This window comes from Abrus precatorius, unplaced genomic scaffold (assembly GCF_003935025.1).
Source record: "Abrus precatorius isolate BTA unplaced genomic scaffold, Abrus_2018 Scaffold6, whole genome shotgun sequence".
Lineage (NCBI taxonomy): Eukaryota > Viridiplantae > Streptophyta > Magnoliopsida > Fabales > Fabaceae > Abrus > Abrus precatorius.
In genome coordinates, this window is record NW_020874406.1 from 20,056,706 (window position 1) to 20,077,857 (window position 21,152).

At 29.7% G+C, this 21,152-nt stretch overlaps 1 protein-coding gene across 2 annotated transcripts; it reads right to left on the reverse strand.

The window, feature by feature from the left end:
- Positions 1 to 335: 335 nt before the first annotated feature.
- LOC113868571 (tRNA(adenine(34)) deaminase, chloroplastic) lies at positions 336 to 9,483 on the reverse strand. 2 transcript variants are annotated; one of them, XM_027504261.1, is made up of 5 exons: positions 9,192 to 9,483; positions 4,773 to 8,572; positions 4,612 to 4,699; positions 1,458 to 1,585; positions 336 to 693 (listed from the first exon to the last, which is right to left on the reverse strand). In XM_027504261.1, exons 2-5 carry the CDS (start codon positions 8,273 to 8,275, stop codon positions 426 to 428), a joined length of 3,987 nt encoding a protein of 1,328 aa, XP_027360062.1. In that variant the 5' UTR covers positions 8,276 to 8,572; positions 9,192 to 9,483; the 3' UTR covers positions 336 to 425. The 2 variants fall into 2 exon arrangements, with proteins under 2 accessions (XP_027360062.1, XP_027360063.1); XM_027504262.1 differs by having other exon boundaries at positions 392 to 693; positions 1,458 to 1,525.
- Between the last annotated feature and the right edge of the window lie 11,669 nt (positions 9,484 to 21,152).

Consider the following 21,152-nt stretch of genomic DNA (forward strand, 5'->3'; position numbering starts at 1 on the left):
CTCATGACCTGTATGTAAGTACGAGGTCTCTATCACTTTCTGTTAAAATTTGATGGTTCAACATACCAACGTGATTGTGATGCTTTATCTGCAGTTCAATAGTTGTACATACTCTAGATTTCTGTTTCTTGCAAGCGATCTCAATTACTCCCTAATCCACCCTTTCCAAATAAATGAAACAATGATAATAGACAGGCTCCACTATATCATTGGATTCTTGTCATCATCTTAAGCATTTGAAGTCATCACTTGAAATTGAAGTTGGCAACAGTGGTTTGGCAACGAATGAATTATTGTCCATGACATCTTAGCTGATCGAATACGACTAGATTGAACACTTACTTTTCACGATGATTATTCATAATGTTTGAATATTTTATTCAGATGCTCGTTTAAAACATGAGGAAATATGTGAATCTGCCCTTTTATAAACAGAACATAATGTGGAAGATGTGATGTATCTTGTTAAGGAACTTGGAGGGATGGTGGTGAGTAACAGGAAGGCGAGAGGGGTCCTTTGGTGGTTCCTCTTTCTTCTTTCTCCTTCTTAGCTGAAAGAATTGCTGCATTGCTTCTGCACACTCTGTGGCTAAGACCCCTCGTCTTATTTTCATCTTTGGATGGAATGGATGAACTGGGACAGGTGGTATATTTGATGAATCTGATACATTTTCTCCTCCATCGGGGAAAAGCCTGCAAAAGAAGTTCAAGACCGAACTGTAATATTTGACGAACTGAGCCTTCAATAAAATTTCCCAAAATAGACTCAACTCCAGTCAGGAAAACAATTGAAAACCCCTGCCCTACTAAAGTTTTAATTCAATTACATGTCAAGAAACGCAACATATAATGTTCTGAAAAAAGTAAATTGGGGGAATCTTTCACGTATAAAGATGTTGAATATGGGATTGTATGTAGAAATGTCATCTATACAACATGAAATGTAAAAATCATGTTTTATAGGGTCATCAACTAAGTCTCGGATCAATATATATATGGGATTTGACATATTAAATTTTTACAGTGACCATATAGAGAATGTTTGTGTGCCAAACCTCGTTATAAAATTGAAATTTTTTTCCTTTCAGCAAACCTCGGTTGAAACGTGCTTTTTGGTCTTAAAAACTGTAAATTTGGTTTCATAAAGTAAACACACAGGCTGATAGTAGTTGAATACCAAATGCCGTTTGATATGAATAATGTTTTAGGATATTGTAGTCCTCTTCCTATTATAATAATTTATGCAATATGAATGTGCTCAATCCCTCTTCTTAACACAGTGTATCGCATGAACAATTTAATCAAAGATAACAAAATAAAAAATAGAGGTACGCAGAGACCAATTCTACCATATATATAGGTGGTAAAGATTCATGCACACTGATAAACCAAAAGACTACCATGCCCTTGTAACAACAAAATTATAAGCAATACAAATAAGCACGTTGACAGCATACCTAATCCAGCTACCATCAGCTCCAAGAAGCTTATTGGGAGCTCCCCACACAAGAGTATCTATTCTTGCCTGAAGGATAGCACCAGCACACATTGGACACGGCTCAAGCGTTACATAAAGTGTAGTATCCTGAAAGTTGGAAAATTTTGTCCTTAAACAAATGAACCACCAACCTATTAAGTGATCCTTCAAGCAATGTTCAGTAAGAAAGAATTCAAGGAGGGAAATGATTCATCTACCGTGACTACAGGTAAGCCCAAATAAAAGAAAAAATTATTTACTTTTATTTTACTCAAATTCCCTTTTGCCAAATATAGCTTTGGGTGATTAAACACACAATTATAGTGAAATTCTCTCTCTATTTTTACTGACATATTGGTTAGATAGTTACCACAATAGGGTTTTTCAACCATATTTATTGATATGAAATAAACGTAAAGGCAATAGATTATAAAGTAATCTAGTTTTGCTTCTATTTGGCGTTTGACTCTGGTTCATTTGAGAATGTTTTCATTTCAGATTTCCATATATTGGCCAACCATTGTGCACTGATTTTCTTGAGCTTTTTTTTTTTCTGGTTCTTTCACTTCTTTGTATTTTTATTTTTTTTTCTTAGTATTTTTCTTATCAAGGATATCCTCCTATCTCTGTATTTCTCTTTTTTCTTAATGAATTTCCTTGAATCAAATAAAACTTACCATAATCCATAACAGACTGACAGGGTTTTTAACATCATCAATCATTAGAAAAAAAGTAGGAAGTGACAGATTTATTAAATTTATTTAAGTAATATGATCTGAATGTTATTTTGTTTCAGAAACTGCGACCTCTTCAAACATGAATTTATCATGCTAATATTAAGTTGAATTTGTTTTGATCGTGATATCCACCATGGCATATGTACAAATAAGCTTTCCTCTTGAGGTAATGATACCACATAAAAAATGATAGAGCACCAACTGATAAACATAAAAATATACTACTGAATACAGAAATCACACTCAATACAGCAATACACTTACGGTCCCAGAGACAAAAGTCTCCTACAGAGAGTATTCTCTGTCCACAAACTGCAAATGATAACCCACCTCTGATAACTACACACCTTACTATCAAATATACCAAAACCTCAGAACTGCCATCAGTCATTTTATATGAATAACTGTCATCAAGGCAGTTTCTAATTCTAATACAGAACAAATAAGTTAGGATAAATTATTCTCTCATATTCTAGTAATGTGTACCCATAACTGCCAACATGACAGTTAATATTTACACTTACATCTAATAATACATGACTGCTCCTATTAGTAATTATCAATTCCCATCAACAAATCTGCCTAGCAACCAACAATTGTTAAGTAAAAATAAAGAGTATTCAATAGTTTAATCAGTGATATGCAGGATGAAAGGCACTACATATCTAATGATATTTAATCATAGGCATGCAATAAAAAGCCCCGAATTTCACAGTTGATTTTTGATAGATCTTTCATGTCCTAAAATAAAGGTGTGAAATCTGGTGAACAGCGTACAGGAAAATATGTATTGATATACTTTCTGAGGGAAGTATCATAATCTTGCAGGCAGACTAGGAATTGAAACTGAGTTAAGGCATAGGAAAATCAAGAAGTGTAAGATGGATAAATGGTTTATGGTAAGCCCAGAAGGCAGAACTTTGGCGTCACTTTAGAGTAGACTCTGAGTATTGAAATTGAGTAAACTTTTCCTACGGAAAAGTGTGCACCAAAGTCAGCAAGCTATACAACTATTAAGCCATTCCAACATGAATAAAGAAATAATAGTAGAAATTAGCAGTACCATATAAACCTTTAGAAGATTATAAAACCAGCCAAAGACTATCTTGGCTATCCCACTGCTGACAATACAAAGGCTCCCAACACAAGTCTACTAGGCAAGTAGGCATTTTAGTGGTAGAGCAGTGCTAGAAACACACTCCTTTAACTCTTAATTATTGGCTGAAATTTATTAAGAATTACAAAAGTATGAAAAAGAATCATTAAATCAAAGAGTGAGAAAGAGGAGAACCCACATGATTTTTGTAGTTTTCAATAAATTTTATCTAATAACTGTGCATTAAAAATAGTATGTTGCTAGCATTTCACTGTATGATATGCTATTTACTTCATAATAATCAATCCCGGATAGCGGCGCGGAGCGGCCGACCTCAAAAACGCTATAGCGGCATAGCGGATAGCGGGATGGCCGCTATTTTAGGTATTATAAATATACTCATAAATTAAATTACACACACATATATATATAGGAAATAATAAAAGAATCCAAACAGAGAAGAGAAAAAAAAAACAGAGAAAAATATAGGAAAAAAAAATGTTCAATACCAGAAAGTTCGCCGAAAGTCTGCCGGAGTTGGAGAAGATGACCGGAAAGTTGTGCTGACCTTGAAGAAGATGAGAAGAGATGAAGAAAATGACTCAAAATAATTTGGGTCACCTTAGAAGCTTGCCGGAGACGAAGAAGATGACTAGAAAATCAAGTGGAAGTCTCGCCAGAAAAACAGAGCACAGCGAACAGAGGATGACCGGAAAACAAAGAACAGAGGAGAGAGAACCGACGGGAGAAGAGAGGAGAGCAGATGGATGGAGGCTAGGGTTGAAGAAGATGATTCAGAAATATAAGGGGAGGTCAAAATTCCAAAATTGCCCCCCCTTAAAGGCCCTAACAGTAAAAGATGAGGGGCAAAAAGGGGAAACGTGCGATAATGAGATAGCGGCCACTCCAGCCGCTATTTTCGGTGTTTTCCGCCGCTATTCGCAGCGCGACAGCCGCTACTGTGAAACGCGACGCGACAAAGTTGCTGTTGCGGGAAAGGGCCGCTCCGCCGCAATTGCGGCCGCTATTTCCGCTATTGACTACTATGATTTACTTATCATTCATTTTTATAAAATAGATAACAAGCATTTGGTTCCTTTCAATAGGTTTACTGGGTATTCTGTAAAAATAGATATTAGATTGCAGAGCTATCAATGTCTTTAGCATAAAAGAGGTAGAATATTGCCATGTGTTAAGTTAGTTATAAAAACTTAAAAATAATGTAAAAGAAACATAAAGTGAATATTAAACTTTGGCTGTAATATCAAAATAACTTTCAATTTCCATTGAGGAAAACTTACTGATAATCTCCATGTCCGAAGAAGGTTTGAAGCTTCTCGTATACAAATCATCTCTGCATGGGCAGTGGAGTCCCGTAACTCTTCCACTCTGAAACAGATAATTTGACATAAATTAAAAACCAAGCCAATTAAAAAGAATGAAATAATATCATAACACTTACAAGTTGCACCCTCGAGCAATAATTTTCCCATGCTGCACAAGAACAGCACCAACAGGAACTTCCCATGTATCAGCAGCCTTCTTAGCTTCCAAAAGTGCTTCCTTCATGAACATTTCATCCATTCTTCGCTGCTCAAGTTCAAGTTTATAGGCTTCTTCCCAATCATCAAACCTATCTCTTAAGACTTGCCTATTCCGTTGAAACTTCCTTTGCTTCAACTCTCCATCCTTTCTCTCTGAGCCAAACAATTCAGACTGCACTGAAACAACAGGTGACTTGATTTGCACTACTGGCTCAGCTCCAGGCATGTCAGTTCCACTGATATTTACAATTTCTCCTACAAAAGGAGGCACTCTGGCAGGTAATGAAATTGGTAATTCCATGTTTTGAGTGCCAGAAGTAGTGACTTCCAAATCTTTTTTATCTTCAGTCCAATTAGCATTTTCCTCCCCAGAAGCATATGAGATGCCCACTGACATTGATCCACTTTCCAATGCATTTGGAGAAGACAATCCAACTTCAAGATGTTTTCCTTTGTCCTTCAATTTTGTAGAGTCAGACATCTCTCCCTCACTTAGGGTATTTCGTTTACCTGGTTTTGACTTATCAGAAGCCGTGGCTTGTGCTAGCACAGATGTTTCTTTTATTACATTACCTTTACCGGTTTCCTCGTGCTCCTGCCCAGAAAACCATGTCTCGCTGTCAGACTTGCTTGATGAGTTTCTCTCACCTGATCTTCCAGCTGAAGAGGAGGAACCAGCACGTGATCCCCAACGCAGTCGAACAATATCAGCAATCATACTCCATAAGGACCTTCCGGTTCTATTAACAATTGGTTTCCCAGTTTCCTTGCTGATTTCTGGTTCTTCAGCTACTAGACCTTGCTCAATAGATGGTTGAGTCACATCCCACATCTCATCAGAAGGTCCTTTGGACGCAGGAAATCCAGAGGAACTACTAGAATCATGCACCTTTGACTGAGAGCCATTCTGAGTGTCTTGTGGCACTGAGCTGTGGATCTGATTACCACCAACTTCAAGGGCCAACTTTGTTCCAGTAACTTCCATCTCTTGTGCTTTTGAAGTTGTTACTTCATGTCTGACCCTCTCAACAAACTCATTAACAAACAGTCTCGATGATTTCTCTAAACGATCAGCTGAACCAAGAGCATCTCGATGCAAAGTGGAACTTCTTCCTGAATTATCAGACAAAGCAGAAGACCCGTTTTCTGATGTTTCAAGGAAGATCTCAGGGCTAGCAATTCCAGCACTGTGATCGGCATGCACTGAGCTCTTACCCATTTGGTGGGAAGAGGACGGGATAAACATTGTTGCAGAGCTCCTTTCATCACCTACTACTAATGTAACATGTTTTCCAGCCTCAGAAACCAAATTCAATGATCCCTGGGAGTCAGATTCCTCTCTTGAGACAGTTTCACCAGAAATTGAAAGGTTCCTAGGTCTTTGGTCCACTCCAGCCAATTCAAAATTTGCAATTCTTTCATCAGTTTGGCAAGAACTTTCTCTAGTTTTAACAACTGGTGTTGATTTACTTTTTGGAATGAATCTCACCTTCTCAGAAGTTTGTTGAGAACTTGAAACTTGCTTTCCATCACTCACATAACTTTCTGAAAAATTGCTGGCAAGTTCATATCCTTTCCTGTGTTGGAAACTCTGATTTGTCCTTTTATCTATTTGGAGTGATGCACCCCTTGCATCTGAACTTATGTTCAATTTTTCTTCCCAGTCCTTTATTCTAGTTCTAGACTTTCTGATAGATGTATCAACATTAGTCTCATGAGCTTGTGATAATTCAGAAAATTCTTGAGACTTTTTCCTTCCCTCTTTATCGTTAGCCTGTCTGACGATCTCTCCTTTTTGGTGTTGCTGCTCCTCCAATCCCAAAACAGAACTCAAAACTGAAACTTTTTTCACTCCGATGTCCTTCATCCTAGCATTTGAGGTCCTTTCAGTGTCTTCAGTTTTTAAATTTTCAGTATATCTCTGGGAACTTCTACCTATCACATCTCTTCCTGAGGTAGTGGAATCATCAAATTTTTTATGTCTATCATTTGTTTCTCGTAAAAGTGTTTCTGATATCGCAAGGTTCCCTTCCCTGCCACTGAATGCCTTATTCAATTTCAAAGTTTCCTTTCCTGTGGTAGATGTTGAACCAACAAATTTTTTATGTTCATCATCTGTTTCCTTTAACAGTGTTTCTGATATCTCCAGGTTCCCTTTCCCACCTCTGAACTCCTTACGTGATAACAAAGTTGTCTCAACTTCATCACAACCAGACTCTTGTACATCTGTAGATTGATGCTTTCTTCTGTTTACTTTTAGAATATATGCCTTGTTTGTTTTCTTATCCAAATTGTCAACAAAAGATGATTTATCCTCCTCACTACTGACTCGCTTCTGTGAAATAGATGCCTTTTGATAACCAGATTCATGTGTTCTAAACCCTCTTGAATGCATATCCTGGTGTTCTCTGCTTGATTCTGTTTCTTTTATAGTTCCCCCAGCCAGCATCTTTTCAGACTTCTTCCTTTGGTTCCAATCAATATCCGCACCAAACGCAATTCTTTCCTTATTTGAAACATCCTGCAGGTTCTTTGAAGCATCCACTTGCTTGTTGAATTCTTCCTTCATTTGTCCCTCCATGTGATTTGCTTCATCTTTCTTATATCCCAGTGACCATTCTTCCAAACCAATATCATCCTGAATTTCCTGTTCACTCCCAAAATCTCCAGATGAAAGAGAATAATAAGACGAACAACTGGACACATCTCTTCGTTTCCTATGGTTTTCCCCTTTTGTAAAGGCTTCCTTTTCTTTGTTGGGTTTTTTATGCTCTCCTCTCAAGTCTATGGTGGATGACTCATGTTGCTTAAGATTTCCTTTTTTATCTGTTTCTACTTTCTCAGTCAAACTCAAATGTCTCTCTCTACTCACATTTTTTCTTTTCTTCTCAGCTTCTATTCTTTTGGGGGAAGATACACACTTACATTTGCTACAAATAGCATCCTTATCTGCCTCCTCACTCAAAAAGCTGAGAACTGCTTCAGCATCGTCAGAAGCAACTGAATGGGAAATTTCCCTTCCTTTTCGTGAGGCTGCATGAATACATTTTCCCTTTAATTTCATTCTACTATTATTGCAAACAGTTTCATCAATGGCTAAACAACTAAGCTCATAACCTCTGAGGAGACCATAAGCTGGTAGCCGGGAAAAGTATCGGTCCCCACCACCCAAAATTAACCTTCTTGATGCTGGCAATTGAAGGAGAGTGGATTGTCTCAACCCACTTAGAAGACAAGGCTTTATGGGTACTCTGTAAGTAGAGAGTGAACAGCAATCACAACAACCACAGCATGACGAACAGTATGATGGGGTTCGGTCAAATCTTTCATGCCAGAAGTTTGAGGAGTCACCAAAAGATAATGAGAATGATTCTTTACACCTAACAGCATATATTGTCGAGCTAACATATGCATTGTACATAGTTACATGGGTCTTCCCACAAGGGTGGGATAGTGTACCTTGATGAGAGTGGGTTCTTTTAATTACAATTGATCTAAAATAAGCAGAGAATCATGTAAAATGGCATAAATTAGAAATGTTCAATCAAGTTGAGAGAGCAACTTGAGATAGATATGGCAAAAAACAGTAGGCCATAATCTGCTAAGTGCTGATATAGAAGCATGGTAGCCATTAGTCAATGCACAAGAATAATCAACACAGTGAATTGCCTCTTAAAAACAAGATCTGAGATTCACACTCTGCTTTCACCTTTCACACCTGTAGCAACAACGGATGGTTCAGCAAAATCAGTACTAGTGACATGGTTCAACATTCAACAGCTAAATCAACTCACCGCAGCATCTAAAACAATTCAACTTCAGAACAGACAGTAATAGAAAACAAAAGCACGGAATGTTTCAAAATGGGATATGCATCATCACACTTCCTCATTGTCACACACATCAACAGACCCAAATAGATCCATACCATACTTAAAAGAGAAAACATATCACTGTTCCGTATTATCAATATTTATCTAGAGAAAAACTAGATAAAAAGAATCAAAAGCATACACTAACTTCAAAAAAATCCCTGATACAAACCAAGTGAATCCGTGACTCTCATTCAGCAACAATGAAGTTTCGAGGGCACAAGCATCCCAAAAATGTGACATACGCATTACATCCATAGTCATCATCATTTGAGTATTATGACAAAAACTAACTACACACAGTTCACAGATTGATGCATTACACACAAGCAATCAAACGATCAATTGGCACTCAGATTCCACACACTGAACAAATGCTTTAAATGTTAGGGTTCTATAAGGTATATCCATGTAGAATGAAATGAAAAAAGAGAAAACAAAGGAAATGCGTTATGCTATGCGCACCTGAGTAAGACAGTGAACAACGACGGGTATGTGTCGTTTTGCTTAGGCACAGGGTATGAGTTAAGATTTGCCTGATGGGTGGGTAGGTGAAGGAAGAAAGAGAGAAAGAAACGAGGTGAGATTGGAAAAGCGCAGAGAAGAGGGTGAGTGAGTGAGATTCTAATTGGTTTTTGCTAGAAAGATGCATTCAGCTCTATGATTGCCTTCTCTTCTCCGCACACAGCATCATCACAATGCACGCTTGTTTCCCACATAATCATTCAACATTTCAACCCAACCCATTTATGGGCCCATTTATGCCCAACTATTTTTTTGTCCCTTTTAACCATCTTTGAGTTGCTTTATCAACACAAATTATTTTAACGTTTAATTCATTAACAATATTAACATCACTCTTAAAAGTTAATTTTATGTATTTCACTTGGCACAATCACAAAAGCTAATCCTTAGAAGCACTTCCATTTAATAATACTTTTACAATTTGGCATGATGAAAATAAAAGCAATTCTTAGTATCATTCCTTTTCGAGAATATTCTAAAAAGTATTTTTACTTAAAAAATAGTGCTCATATTTTATATTCGAAGTTTGTTTTAAAGATTTTTACAAAACGTGAGATTAAAATTTGAAAAAAATAAAGATTTTTTTTAAAATTTTGGGTGAATATAGATAAAGACTAAAGCTTTTTTATTAGAAGTGTGTTTCTCTTTAATGGAAGGATAATTGCAGTATTGACTCTAGCAACAATGTTCCTTTTAGGTGGCTAAATTATGGGACTAAAGAAAGTTAGGCAATAGGAGTATTATTCTCTTTTAGCATGAAATTTTTATTAGGAGAAAATGTTTGATTGTTTTTTTTCAATATACTATGCGCATGTTTAACGTTGCATGATATATAGGTTTTTGAGGATTTGACAAGCATTCACAAGATTTTAACGTGTATTTAAACATGCGTTATAACATTTTTGAAGATACAAATGTTCTAATATCAAGATTGGAAGAATAGATCATTGGTGTATGACACTGGAGGCATAGGTAGAGGTGTGATCTCTTTGCATGGGGAAAAGGATTTGTTCTTAGAACTTGAAAGAATTCTTTCATTTGTTGAAATATATTATGAGTAAGGATTAGTTGAAACGGATCCCTTGATAATTTCACAAAATTATAGTTCTTTTATTTACCTTATTTTCAACAAAACAATTAAACTAATCCTTGTTAATGTTCTTGCTTTTGTGGCAATTGATATTTCACAAGATTCCTACTAAATTGAATTTGGCAAAGTGAAATGTGTTGTTTGGTCCTCAACAGCCACTGTGTTCTTTGCTGGGAATTGTAGAAATCATCTTCTCCCTTATTCTTCATTTGCATGTTTGCACTTGATTTGGTCTTGCATTTATTTTGGTTAGTCTCTTTCATCTGAACCAATCTCCTATACTGTGTTAGGCATCCCAAACCAAAATCCCCATCACTTGGATCTGAGATAGACCCTCCTATTTGATATATAACATATAACTCATTATATCAAGACCCTCGCCAACATATATAACTCCCCATTAAGAGTTTGAGGTGTACTTTATAGTGTCACCTAATTTTGCCACCATTTCCAAAACCATTCCTTGGTCCTACCATGTCTTTCATATATGGAATGCTTGCATGTGATTACACGGCAACAAAGGTAATTTCAGGGGAAGGTTAGGCTAGTGACATTAGCAATATGGGCTATTTTTATTTCCTTACTACCCAACACCTATAAATAGTATAAGCAAGTGTTATATATATATTACTCTATCAAACTATACCCTCATTCATCGCCGAAGACACTATCAACCTCATGCACGAAAAAAGCAAAACAAAACTTCTAGTTTAGAATAGTACATGGTACCTTAAAAGTAAGAAGTTGATTAAATTTTATGTGGTTCTACCCCTTGAAGGAAAATTTCATTTCCTATAACATTGGAATTGGAATTTTAACGAGGGGTGAATGCTTAAGAAACTTTGGATAATTATCTATTTTTTTATTGTTTGGTCCTTATTAGCCACATTGAAATGAAATAATTCAACCAAAAAAATGCAGATATTTTAGGTCTACAGAGGCTACTAAAAGTCCATCTCAAAATTAATTCCGTGCAAGAAAAGAGAGATGTAGCTTTCCCTACTTTAGATTTGTAATGTGATACTCCTTTAGATAATGCATGAAATAATGTTATAATTAGTAACACTTTTGTACATTGATTAGAACAAATCTCCAACTCTCTCTGAAAGAATATATATAATCAAATGATTAACTTACTCTCAGGATCATCTACAGTAGTTTATACCATTCACCACGTTTTCCCTACATATAACTAATATTGGTGGTTGTCGTTTATGTTTTGTCATGTTTTTTAATCATAAATTTGAAGTTTGAGCAACATCAGAAAAGTTTTTCGATGTAACCTATAAAGCTTAATTATTTTTATTCAAACCACCTAATTACGTTAAGGAAACTAATAATTGGTCGATTAGCGCATGACTCGCATCTATTTAGTCAACAAATAAACCCTTTAAGAAGATTAATAATATATGTATGCATGTCAAGAAACAGTGGGCTGCGTTGCTAGCAATCACAAATATATGTGTTTTTTTTAGTTTTTTGCTCATATATATATATATATATATATATATATATATATATATATATATATATATATATATATATATATGCTATATTCTAACTCTTGATGTAGGATTATTTGCATGCATGTCTCATTACTTAAATTTTTAAATAAAAAAGGTTATAAATTTAAATTATTGAAGGCATTTTAGACAAACAAACCACTCATACTTAAAGGGCATTATTTAAGCCTATATTCAATCTTAACAAAGTTAAAAGAAAACGCAAGTCACAAGGAAGTCAAAACTAGTTAGATTTAAAAAGGAATGTTAAAAAACAAAAGTCTCTGTAAGTTAGTAACCAATTAAAAGGTATATAAGTAAGATGACTTTAAATTTAAATTGCTTAAAGTATTATAAACAAATAAGTCACTCAAGCTTAGAGTTCAATTGCCTTCTTCAATTTTTCTTTGAGCTAATACTCAAATTTTAATATGGTACCAAAGAACAAGTTAAAAAAATATGAAAGACACAAAATAGAATAAAAATGAAGAAGAAAGACACGTGACATTAAAAAAGTTTTAAAAAAAAGGACAAATTTAGACAATAAAAAGAAAAACAGGATATGAGGCAGAGATTCAAAGTTTCAAACTTTAAAATTCAAATTCAAACTAAAAAAAATGAAAGCCAAAACTAAAAAAATTTTAAAAAAAAGCTGACATATATAACGTCTAACATATACAGTGACAGACAATGACTACACTTTTAAATTTAAAAAACTAATAGAAAAATAGAAAATACAAGAAATTAAAAATTGAGTTATTAATGTCAGAAGTTGAAATACAAACAATAATTATAAATACTAAGCCTATTAAAAATATATAGTATTCGTCTACGATGAAATTGAAAGTTCTAAATCAATTATTTAAAGCTGTTCCTAAGTACAATAAATACATTTTTCATATCATTCAAGCGTCTGACAATTTCATAGGAGAGGCAATGAATGTTCGAGAATCAATCAATATGGTTCATTATCCAGCAACTCCGGTCGTTTTGTCTAAACTTATGATTAGGCAGAATAAGAATCAATTATTTTTAATGGGTGTTTTAAATGCATTATTACAAATATTTATATTTTATTAATAAATAATAATATATTTTTTATATAAATAATTATCAGTAACGTGTGTTTACGTTTAATATAGAAAAAGCCACGTGCCATAATGACAAAAATTAATTTTTAAAATATTATTGTTTAAAAATTAAAATTTACAATTTATATACAATTATTTTATCAAATAAATTTTGAAATTTGAATATAATAAATATTGTTTACTTTTTAAACTCCTTGTAGTCCATGTTTTCATTTGCATGAAACAAATGAAAAGCTTATTCTCCCTTCCAACTATAAGCGTCATCTTTGATACGATTTCACCCTCTTTCATGAAGAATAAGTGGAAAAGTGAATGAGACCAAAAAGATAAACCCAAATATTAAAACAATAATGACAAGAGACACTTCTAATTTGGCTATTTTATTACTATGATTAATATAATAATGCAACTAAAACAGATAATTAATTTATAACTTGTCCCACAACACCGCACTAACAGATTCTCATACTAATTATATGATGTCAATCCTTTCAAAATGAACTTTCACATGATAATATATAAGTTAAAATAAAAGCAGAACCGCAGCATATGGTTCCAAGACAATGTTGAAGACAGGACAAAGATCAATTATTTATAAGCAATATGCTTCTTCTTTTAATCTTCTATTAGCCATCTTGGAAAACAGCTACTGTATTGTTAATTGTTAATATGTAAGTGTTTCTTCTTCTTTTTATCTAAATCATAAACTATTATCTGTAAAAAAATGACTATTTTTATTGCATCATTTTAATATCAAGTAACATTTTTATAAATATTAATTCAAATGACACATGTTTAATTCCCTTTAACTATAATTTCCGAGTTTAAAATTTATGTATAAAAAATTTACTGTTAAAAAAAATTAACCCTTTGTAATTGAAATAAACTATTGATTATATAACATAACTTAAATCCTATATTTTAACAAATATATTTGAATCCACAGCGTTATTAATAATGTAGTTGAGTGGATAATAATCTTCTAACTTAGCTCATTATGGGCACCAATATCACCCAGTTGTCTTCTAAGTTAACAAAAGAAAAGGGAAAAAATTATTATAGCTAAATTAAATACAAATTTAGAAGTACGACAAATAAAACAGGAAAAGAAATCCCAGAAAGCTACATATAAAGTTATATAATCAATTAATAAGTACAAAAAATCTCACACTTGAGGCAAATTAATCCTCACGTATATGTTTTCTTATTGAAGAATCAACCTAAAAAGAAAAGGTGTGAGCAAATCATGCACTCTATATTTTAGTCCAAGAATATTGTAATTATACACCACTTTTGTGTTAAATATATAATTTTATTAGAGTTCATTTACTTACCTAGGGCCAGAGTGGTTCAGGTGTGATATAAATCCACTTTAATTAGAATCTCGTTGTTTTGTTTACATTTGGTAACTATGTAAGTATACATACTATAAGAAAGAAAGATATAAAATTTAATTAACTTAATAAATTATATTATAGTTATTTTATATTTTATCTCTTATAATATATTATTTTATTTTAAAGATTACACCCAAACTAATCCCTTTGATTAATATTCAGCAAATTATACTAATAATATGTTTTGTTAAACTTAAATTTGAAAAAATAATTATTTATTTTATAATGAATATTTAAAAATTAATAAAGATAAATGGTTATTCATTAAAAATAGAGTGAATTATTAATGCTCTAATTCTTCATGAGAATGAGACCATAGAGTGAATTATTAATAAAGGAGTTGATGCTTTGTCCCTAATGAGTGTGTATTCTTCTATGCCCTACCTACGACTTTGTCTCCTCCATAACTCTGTCACAGGCATTGATTTTATTTTATTTTTCAAATTAATTATCAAATTATAATTATATATTATCTTTATTATTTATGACAATTTGTTAAAATAATATATTATAATAATGTGATTAAATTATTTTTATTTTTAATTTTTATAAATATATATTTCACTGTATAAATGAAATATTAATATTTTTTTATTAATATAAATTTTTACTTATATTACCTATGTAATAAAAACTTTCCAACCACCCGTTAATATTTGTTATTATTTGTGATTTCAATTTTTTTATTATGTTTTAAAAAATATTTCTAAATATAAGTAATATACCAAGGTAAAAAAAATGTAAATATTAAGATATTAAATATTCCTGGTTAATGTGTCGTTTAAATAAAAAAATAAGAAGAAATAAAATAAAAATAAAAATAAAAATAAAAATGAAAAAATGAAAAAAGAGTAACTTGATACTTATTAAGATATAGAGAGAATAAATAAATAATAATAATTTTATTATTTAGTATGATAGAGCACAAAAAAATATGCGTGGAATATGACGAAAATGCCCCTGTTTTGTTCATTTAAACTGAACAATGACGTTTTATAGTCATGAAAAAACCGAAAAACGTGCAACACGTCTACCCGTACATTTTTCTTTTGTCAGAGATTATTTATTATTATTATTATTATTTTCTTGCAATTAAACAACAAAAAAATTAGTTTGTAACTTGTAAACAAAATTTTCACGATTTTTTTCTTCTTTTATTCTTATCAAAATACGGTAAAGTTTCTAAGTTATAAAAATATTAAACAATTCTATATTTTGATAGAAAAATAATTTAATAAAAAATCAACTTCTATTGTTTTGTTATATGTCCATATATGTAGAATATAAAAACCCAAAAGTTAGTGATAGGTATAAATAGTTTTCTAATCTATAGACACGTAATAAAAAGCTAAAAAGGAAAAAAAATATTATATTAAAAATGTAAATATGATTTAATAATTCAGCAGCTTTTCTAACCTATCCACAGATTGCATAAGTTAAAATAAAAGGTTTAAAAAATTTGTTAAAAATTAAAATCTGATTACTTTAAAAAATATTTTTAATTACTTAACATATAATACGTACATAAGTTAAAAACTTAATAGTTTAAAATAGTTAATAAAATATGTTATAAACACACTTAACACAAAATAACATATAAAATGTCACCTGTGTTTGCACAAAATTCCACATTTATGTGTGGGGACAAAGTAACATGGAACCACACAACCTTGTGTAATTAGGATGGGCGGTGGCCAAATATTGACTACAAAACATCTACAATGCAAGGTTCTTCTGAACTAAAGTTATCTTAAACAAATAATATTAGTTTAATTTAGATAATTTCTATCATAAATTTAGAAGTTAATTACACCTCACTTCCTTAAAGTTTTATGATAGAGAAAATTTAATTTGATACATTGTTAATGTAAGAATTGTTACATTAATAATATAATGATCTATTTATTACATATATAATAATAAATAAAAAACCATTTAATATTATTAATAAAAAATTCTGAATGGTTAATAATACAAGAATAATATTTTATAAACTTATGAATCTATTCTCTAGTCTACAACTAACGAACAATTCTCATTTAAAAACTAGTACAACTCATTAATTTCCATTTTGTTTCTTGATAAAATGTGAAATTATTATTTAAATTTTATAATTAAACAATTTAATATTTCACTTTCAGATAATATGATTAATTCATTGAATCTATCTTGAATTGTATGTAGTGTATTTAAAACAAGACATGAGTAGATTTAATTTTTACATTTTTTTTTAACAATGACAATTGTTAATAATATTCCATTAGCACCTTATGAATTTGAAAATTAATTTAATATTTATTAACAAATATTGATTTGAGCATTAGGCAGCTTAGTTTAGTCGAATCTAAATTAAATTGAATGTGATGAGTAAGTTTAATACTGATAAAATATTTTACATACACAATAACTTAAACTCAATACTTTACTTAAATAATACTCAACTACTTGCCACTCAGACTAATGGACCTCTGTTGATAATAAGACAAATATATTGACCCAATAAATATGATGTGAATGCATAATTTTATAATTTACATTGTCATTAAAATAGGTTTTTATAGAACTCACATTTTTTTTTCTTAGATTTAAAATCACTTTGGTAATCATTTTTATGGAGTCAAAACAAATACAAAATTATTTTTCTTATGAATTTAAGTCTCAAAATGTATTAAAGGATAATAAGACTGTCTTAATATCACTTAAGAATATAATTCTTTGGAAACTTAAAGATATTTGGAGCATTAAAAGACTGTCATGTTAAACTTTAAAATTCCAAGATATTGTTTATAGTACTTTGACCAATTTTAAAATTGTAACCTTTCATTAATTCTTCTTTTTATTTTGAAAAAAAATGATAGGCACATATTTATGCAATTTATAGTTCGATAATGTAATGCTTGACTTATTTTATTCCATAATAAATTAAAATTTGTGCATCTTTCATAGCATTTATTTTTATATTGAATAATTCTTGCCATTGACGTAACCTACAATAGACTCACCAACTAAAACACTTTTGTTTGTTTTTTTTTCTCAGCTGGCTGCTTGTCTTCGTGTGACAAAGTCAATATCCCCATTGATATCACTTTCAGATATTTTCTATTATTCAATTGTATTTCATTAATTATGTTACTAATTTATAATCTTTTTATTTTAAAAAAAATATGAATTTTGATATATTAATTATACTGAGTACTCAAGAAAATTTTAAATTTTGTTCACATATTCCCTTAAACACATTAAAATTATCAAATTATATTTTACTATAAATTTTGTTCACATAAAAATATTTGTTACTATAAATTCAAATATTAATTATATTTTTTTATTTTATTATTTGACTAAGTTCAATTTATGATAAATTGCAAACACGATAAATTTACATTTAGCTTTCTAAATTTATTATTAAATAAATCTCAACATAAAAATTACAGATCTAGATCTTCTATAATTTAAACAGAAACTTCAATTTTGTAATCTAAATTTGCTTAAGTAAAAAAAAATATGCTTAAGTTAAAATGTGAAAATTTTTATTTTATTTTTCTAAATTATAAAAAGTTTGAAAAATTTTATGCAAAATCATATAATCAATTAATTTTTCAAAGTTATTATTTTTATAATTTATGTTATCATTATCAATAATTATCTCAATTTCAAATGATTCAACCTCACTAATACTTAGGATAAGTAGCCTACTAGATAATATTTAAAATATTTAGTGAAATGATATATGTAAGAGTCTTTAGTAACTAAGTAGGCATTGATAAGAAAAGAATATTTTTCAAAATTTCTATTAATTTAGAGAAAAAAAGATAAAATTTTAAATTTTTTTATAATTTTAACTTAAGTGAATTTTTTTATCTAAACAAAAATTACTTTTTGCTAAATTCGTTTAAGTAAATTTACACTGCAGGCCACAACTTCTGCTAAAACTGCAAATGATTCAAATTCAAAAATTATTGTATCATTTTTATGATTTTTATTTTTAATAAAATTATTTTGACCTATAATTTAAATTTTAGATCAAATTAATTTATAATAAAATTTTATATAAAGGGTTATCTCTTGAAAATAAAACAAAACAAATTCAATTCAATCTAATTATAAAAATATAATTTAAAATGATGGATTTTAATGTTATTTTTAAATTGATTCAAATGAAAGTCCACCAAAAAAGATTGATCCAGATTAAAGTACAATTTTGTATAATTAAATATAATGTTTTTATTTTCAAACCTCCAAAATGAATAACAAACGCCCTTATTACTGGTGGATGGATTTGTCCAAAAACAGCTGAAGAAACGGTCAAGGGCGAAGCTAATCAAGTCAAAGGTTACAATCTACTTTCGATTTTCTTTTTCTATTTAGTAAAAAAATAAAATAGAACCCAAGTGAATGTTTATTATGAATTACTTTTTATTTAAAAAATTATATATATATATATATATTTTTTAATTTGCATATAAATATTTTTAATACTAATCTTTAACATTTGAATATCATTAATAAAAATTATTATTTATTAAAATAAATTTTTAAAATTTTTATAATAATAAAATACTTGCATAAAAATTAAAATATAATTTTAATAAAAATATGAAGTCACTTGTAAATAAGTAAATGACTAAATATATATTTTAATATTTTTATTTTTATATAAATAACAAAATTTTGCATATATTGTTGCTGTGTATCTTTAAATCCATAAAAAAAATAAGTTTTATATACTAATTTTGAGTGTTAAACCATTTATAACATTTTATACTCTTTTGTTTTTTAAATATAATTTAAATTTAGTTAATATTTTTTTATAAAAAAATTCTAACACATTATATTAGATCAATAAATATAAAGGTGACGTGCATTGATTCAATAATCTTTTCATTTTTCTTAAAATAAGTAATGGTAGTATTATTTAATAATATTACGTTTATCGTGTAAATTTAATATATTCGGCTGATTTGCAGAAATTTAGGGTTGTTTTTATTTCAGAGCATATTTTCATTCTACAGATATTTTTGTATAATTAAAAAAGAAATCAGAAGATTATCTCTTTGATTATATAGTTCACTCCAATAATGTTTGTTTTTATATAAATGAGGAAGGAAGTAGAATGGATATGTTTTTGTTTTATTAAATGGGATACTTTATTTTTAGAAAAGAAAATCCCTTAAAATCCTGCTGATTTTATATTAATCATCACATAATTTAATTTTAGAAGGGCTTCGTCCACTTTGGAAATTTACGTATAATAATCATATTTGTACATTCATTTTGAAGATATTGTCTATTTAATTTAATACCTTTTAGGGTAAAACAAATCTCTTCCCAATTCCAATAGTGTTTACCTCAACATTGCATATCTTTTGTTTTTGAGGGGACTCTCTATAATTTATCTTTGCTTTTTCAAAAAAGAAAATTATACTTTTGATGTTTAGAAATTGATAAAAAAAGACCAAATGGGATGAAATTGATTAAAAATAAAATAGAGTGTATTAGAACATAATATCTTAAAAATGTTAGTCTATTATTTAAGCGTGTTATGATAAAATAAAGCATAACAAATGGAGCGAAATATAAACTTAAATTCTTACAATTTATTCTTTAATAATTTTTCATTAATATAACTAAAATTACTATGCAATTTTCACATACTTTTGTTGAATAACTTAAATTATTTAAGAAAATTGCATAAAATTTATTGGCAATAAAAAATTAAAATAATTAAAAAATATGTTGGCAATAATAATAATAATAATATGCAGTGGTTGGTTTTGCATTCTTAGTTCCTTAAACTTGATATTTGTCAGTTGTGCAGTTCCGTTTCCGCTCATCTCGTGTAACTAACGACAAATAAAAGTGGGACCCAACCCAACCTAAAAGGGAATAAAAATGCTTAAACAGGGTTTTTAATTTTAATTTTTAGTAATACTAATTAATGATGTCACTAATTTAAATATTATCATGTGTTAACTTTGATATTACGTGTCAAATTTGTAGTCATATCAATAAAAGAAGTACAAATTAGTTTTTTAAAAGTATAAAAATTAAAATAATATATTTTAAGAATCAGAATCATATTTAAAATGAAAAAGTTGTCAAGTGTCAGCGTACAAATAAACGAAAATAAAAAAAGGAATAAAAAACATAACGTACTAAACAATGGTTTGATTAAGAATTAAGATTTGACCCGTGTAAGCGTGTTGATATTTTTTCCATATGAAAGCAATTTTTTTGTCTATCATAAATTTAGTATGTGTGTAATGCTAAAATATTGATCGTCTATTGAATTAAAATGTTTCTTATGAAAACAAGTTCACATAATATAAAATAGGATTTTAATTAAATTTTGATTTCAATTTAACACATAAAATATAAATACAAATTCTTATTTGTGAATATCCTTAATGCACCAAGAACAAAAGGGCGTTTTTATTTTTTTATTCTCGTGTTATAAATTTAAAACTTTAATTTTAAATGTGAGGTTACATCTTATTATGCTTTTAAATCTCAAACTTTTTAAATTAATTAATTTAAAATTTTAATTTTTACTTTGATAATTTATCCTTTTATTTGAAATCATAGTTATTTATATTCTTTATTTTTTCAAATATTTTAATATTAATTCCTTTTCTTCTAAAATTAAGTTATTTTGTAACTATTTATTTGAATTTATTATACCTGGTTATATTATAATTTTAATATTTATTATTTTAATTTATATTTTAAAAATTTTGATATGTGTAAAAAATTATGAAATGCATGAAATACACAGTATCAATTTCAGTTATTTCTTGTCTTTTCTGCTGTTGGTTTATGGG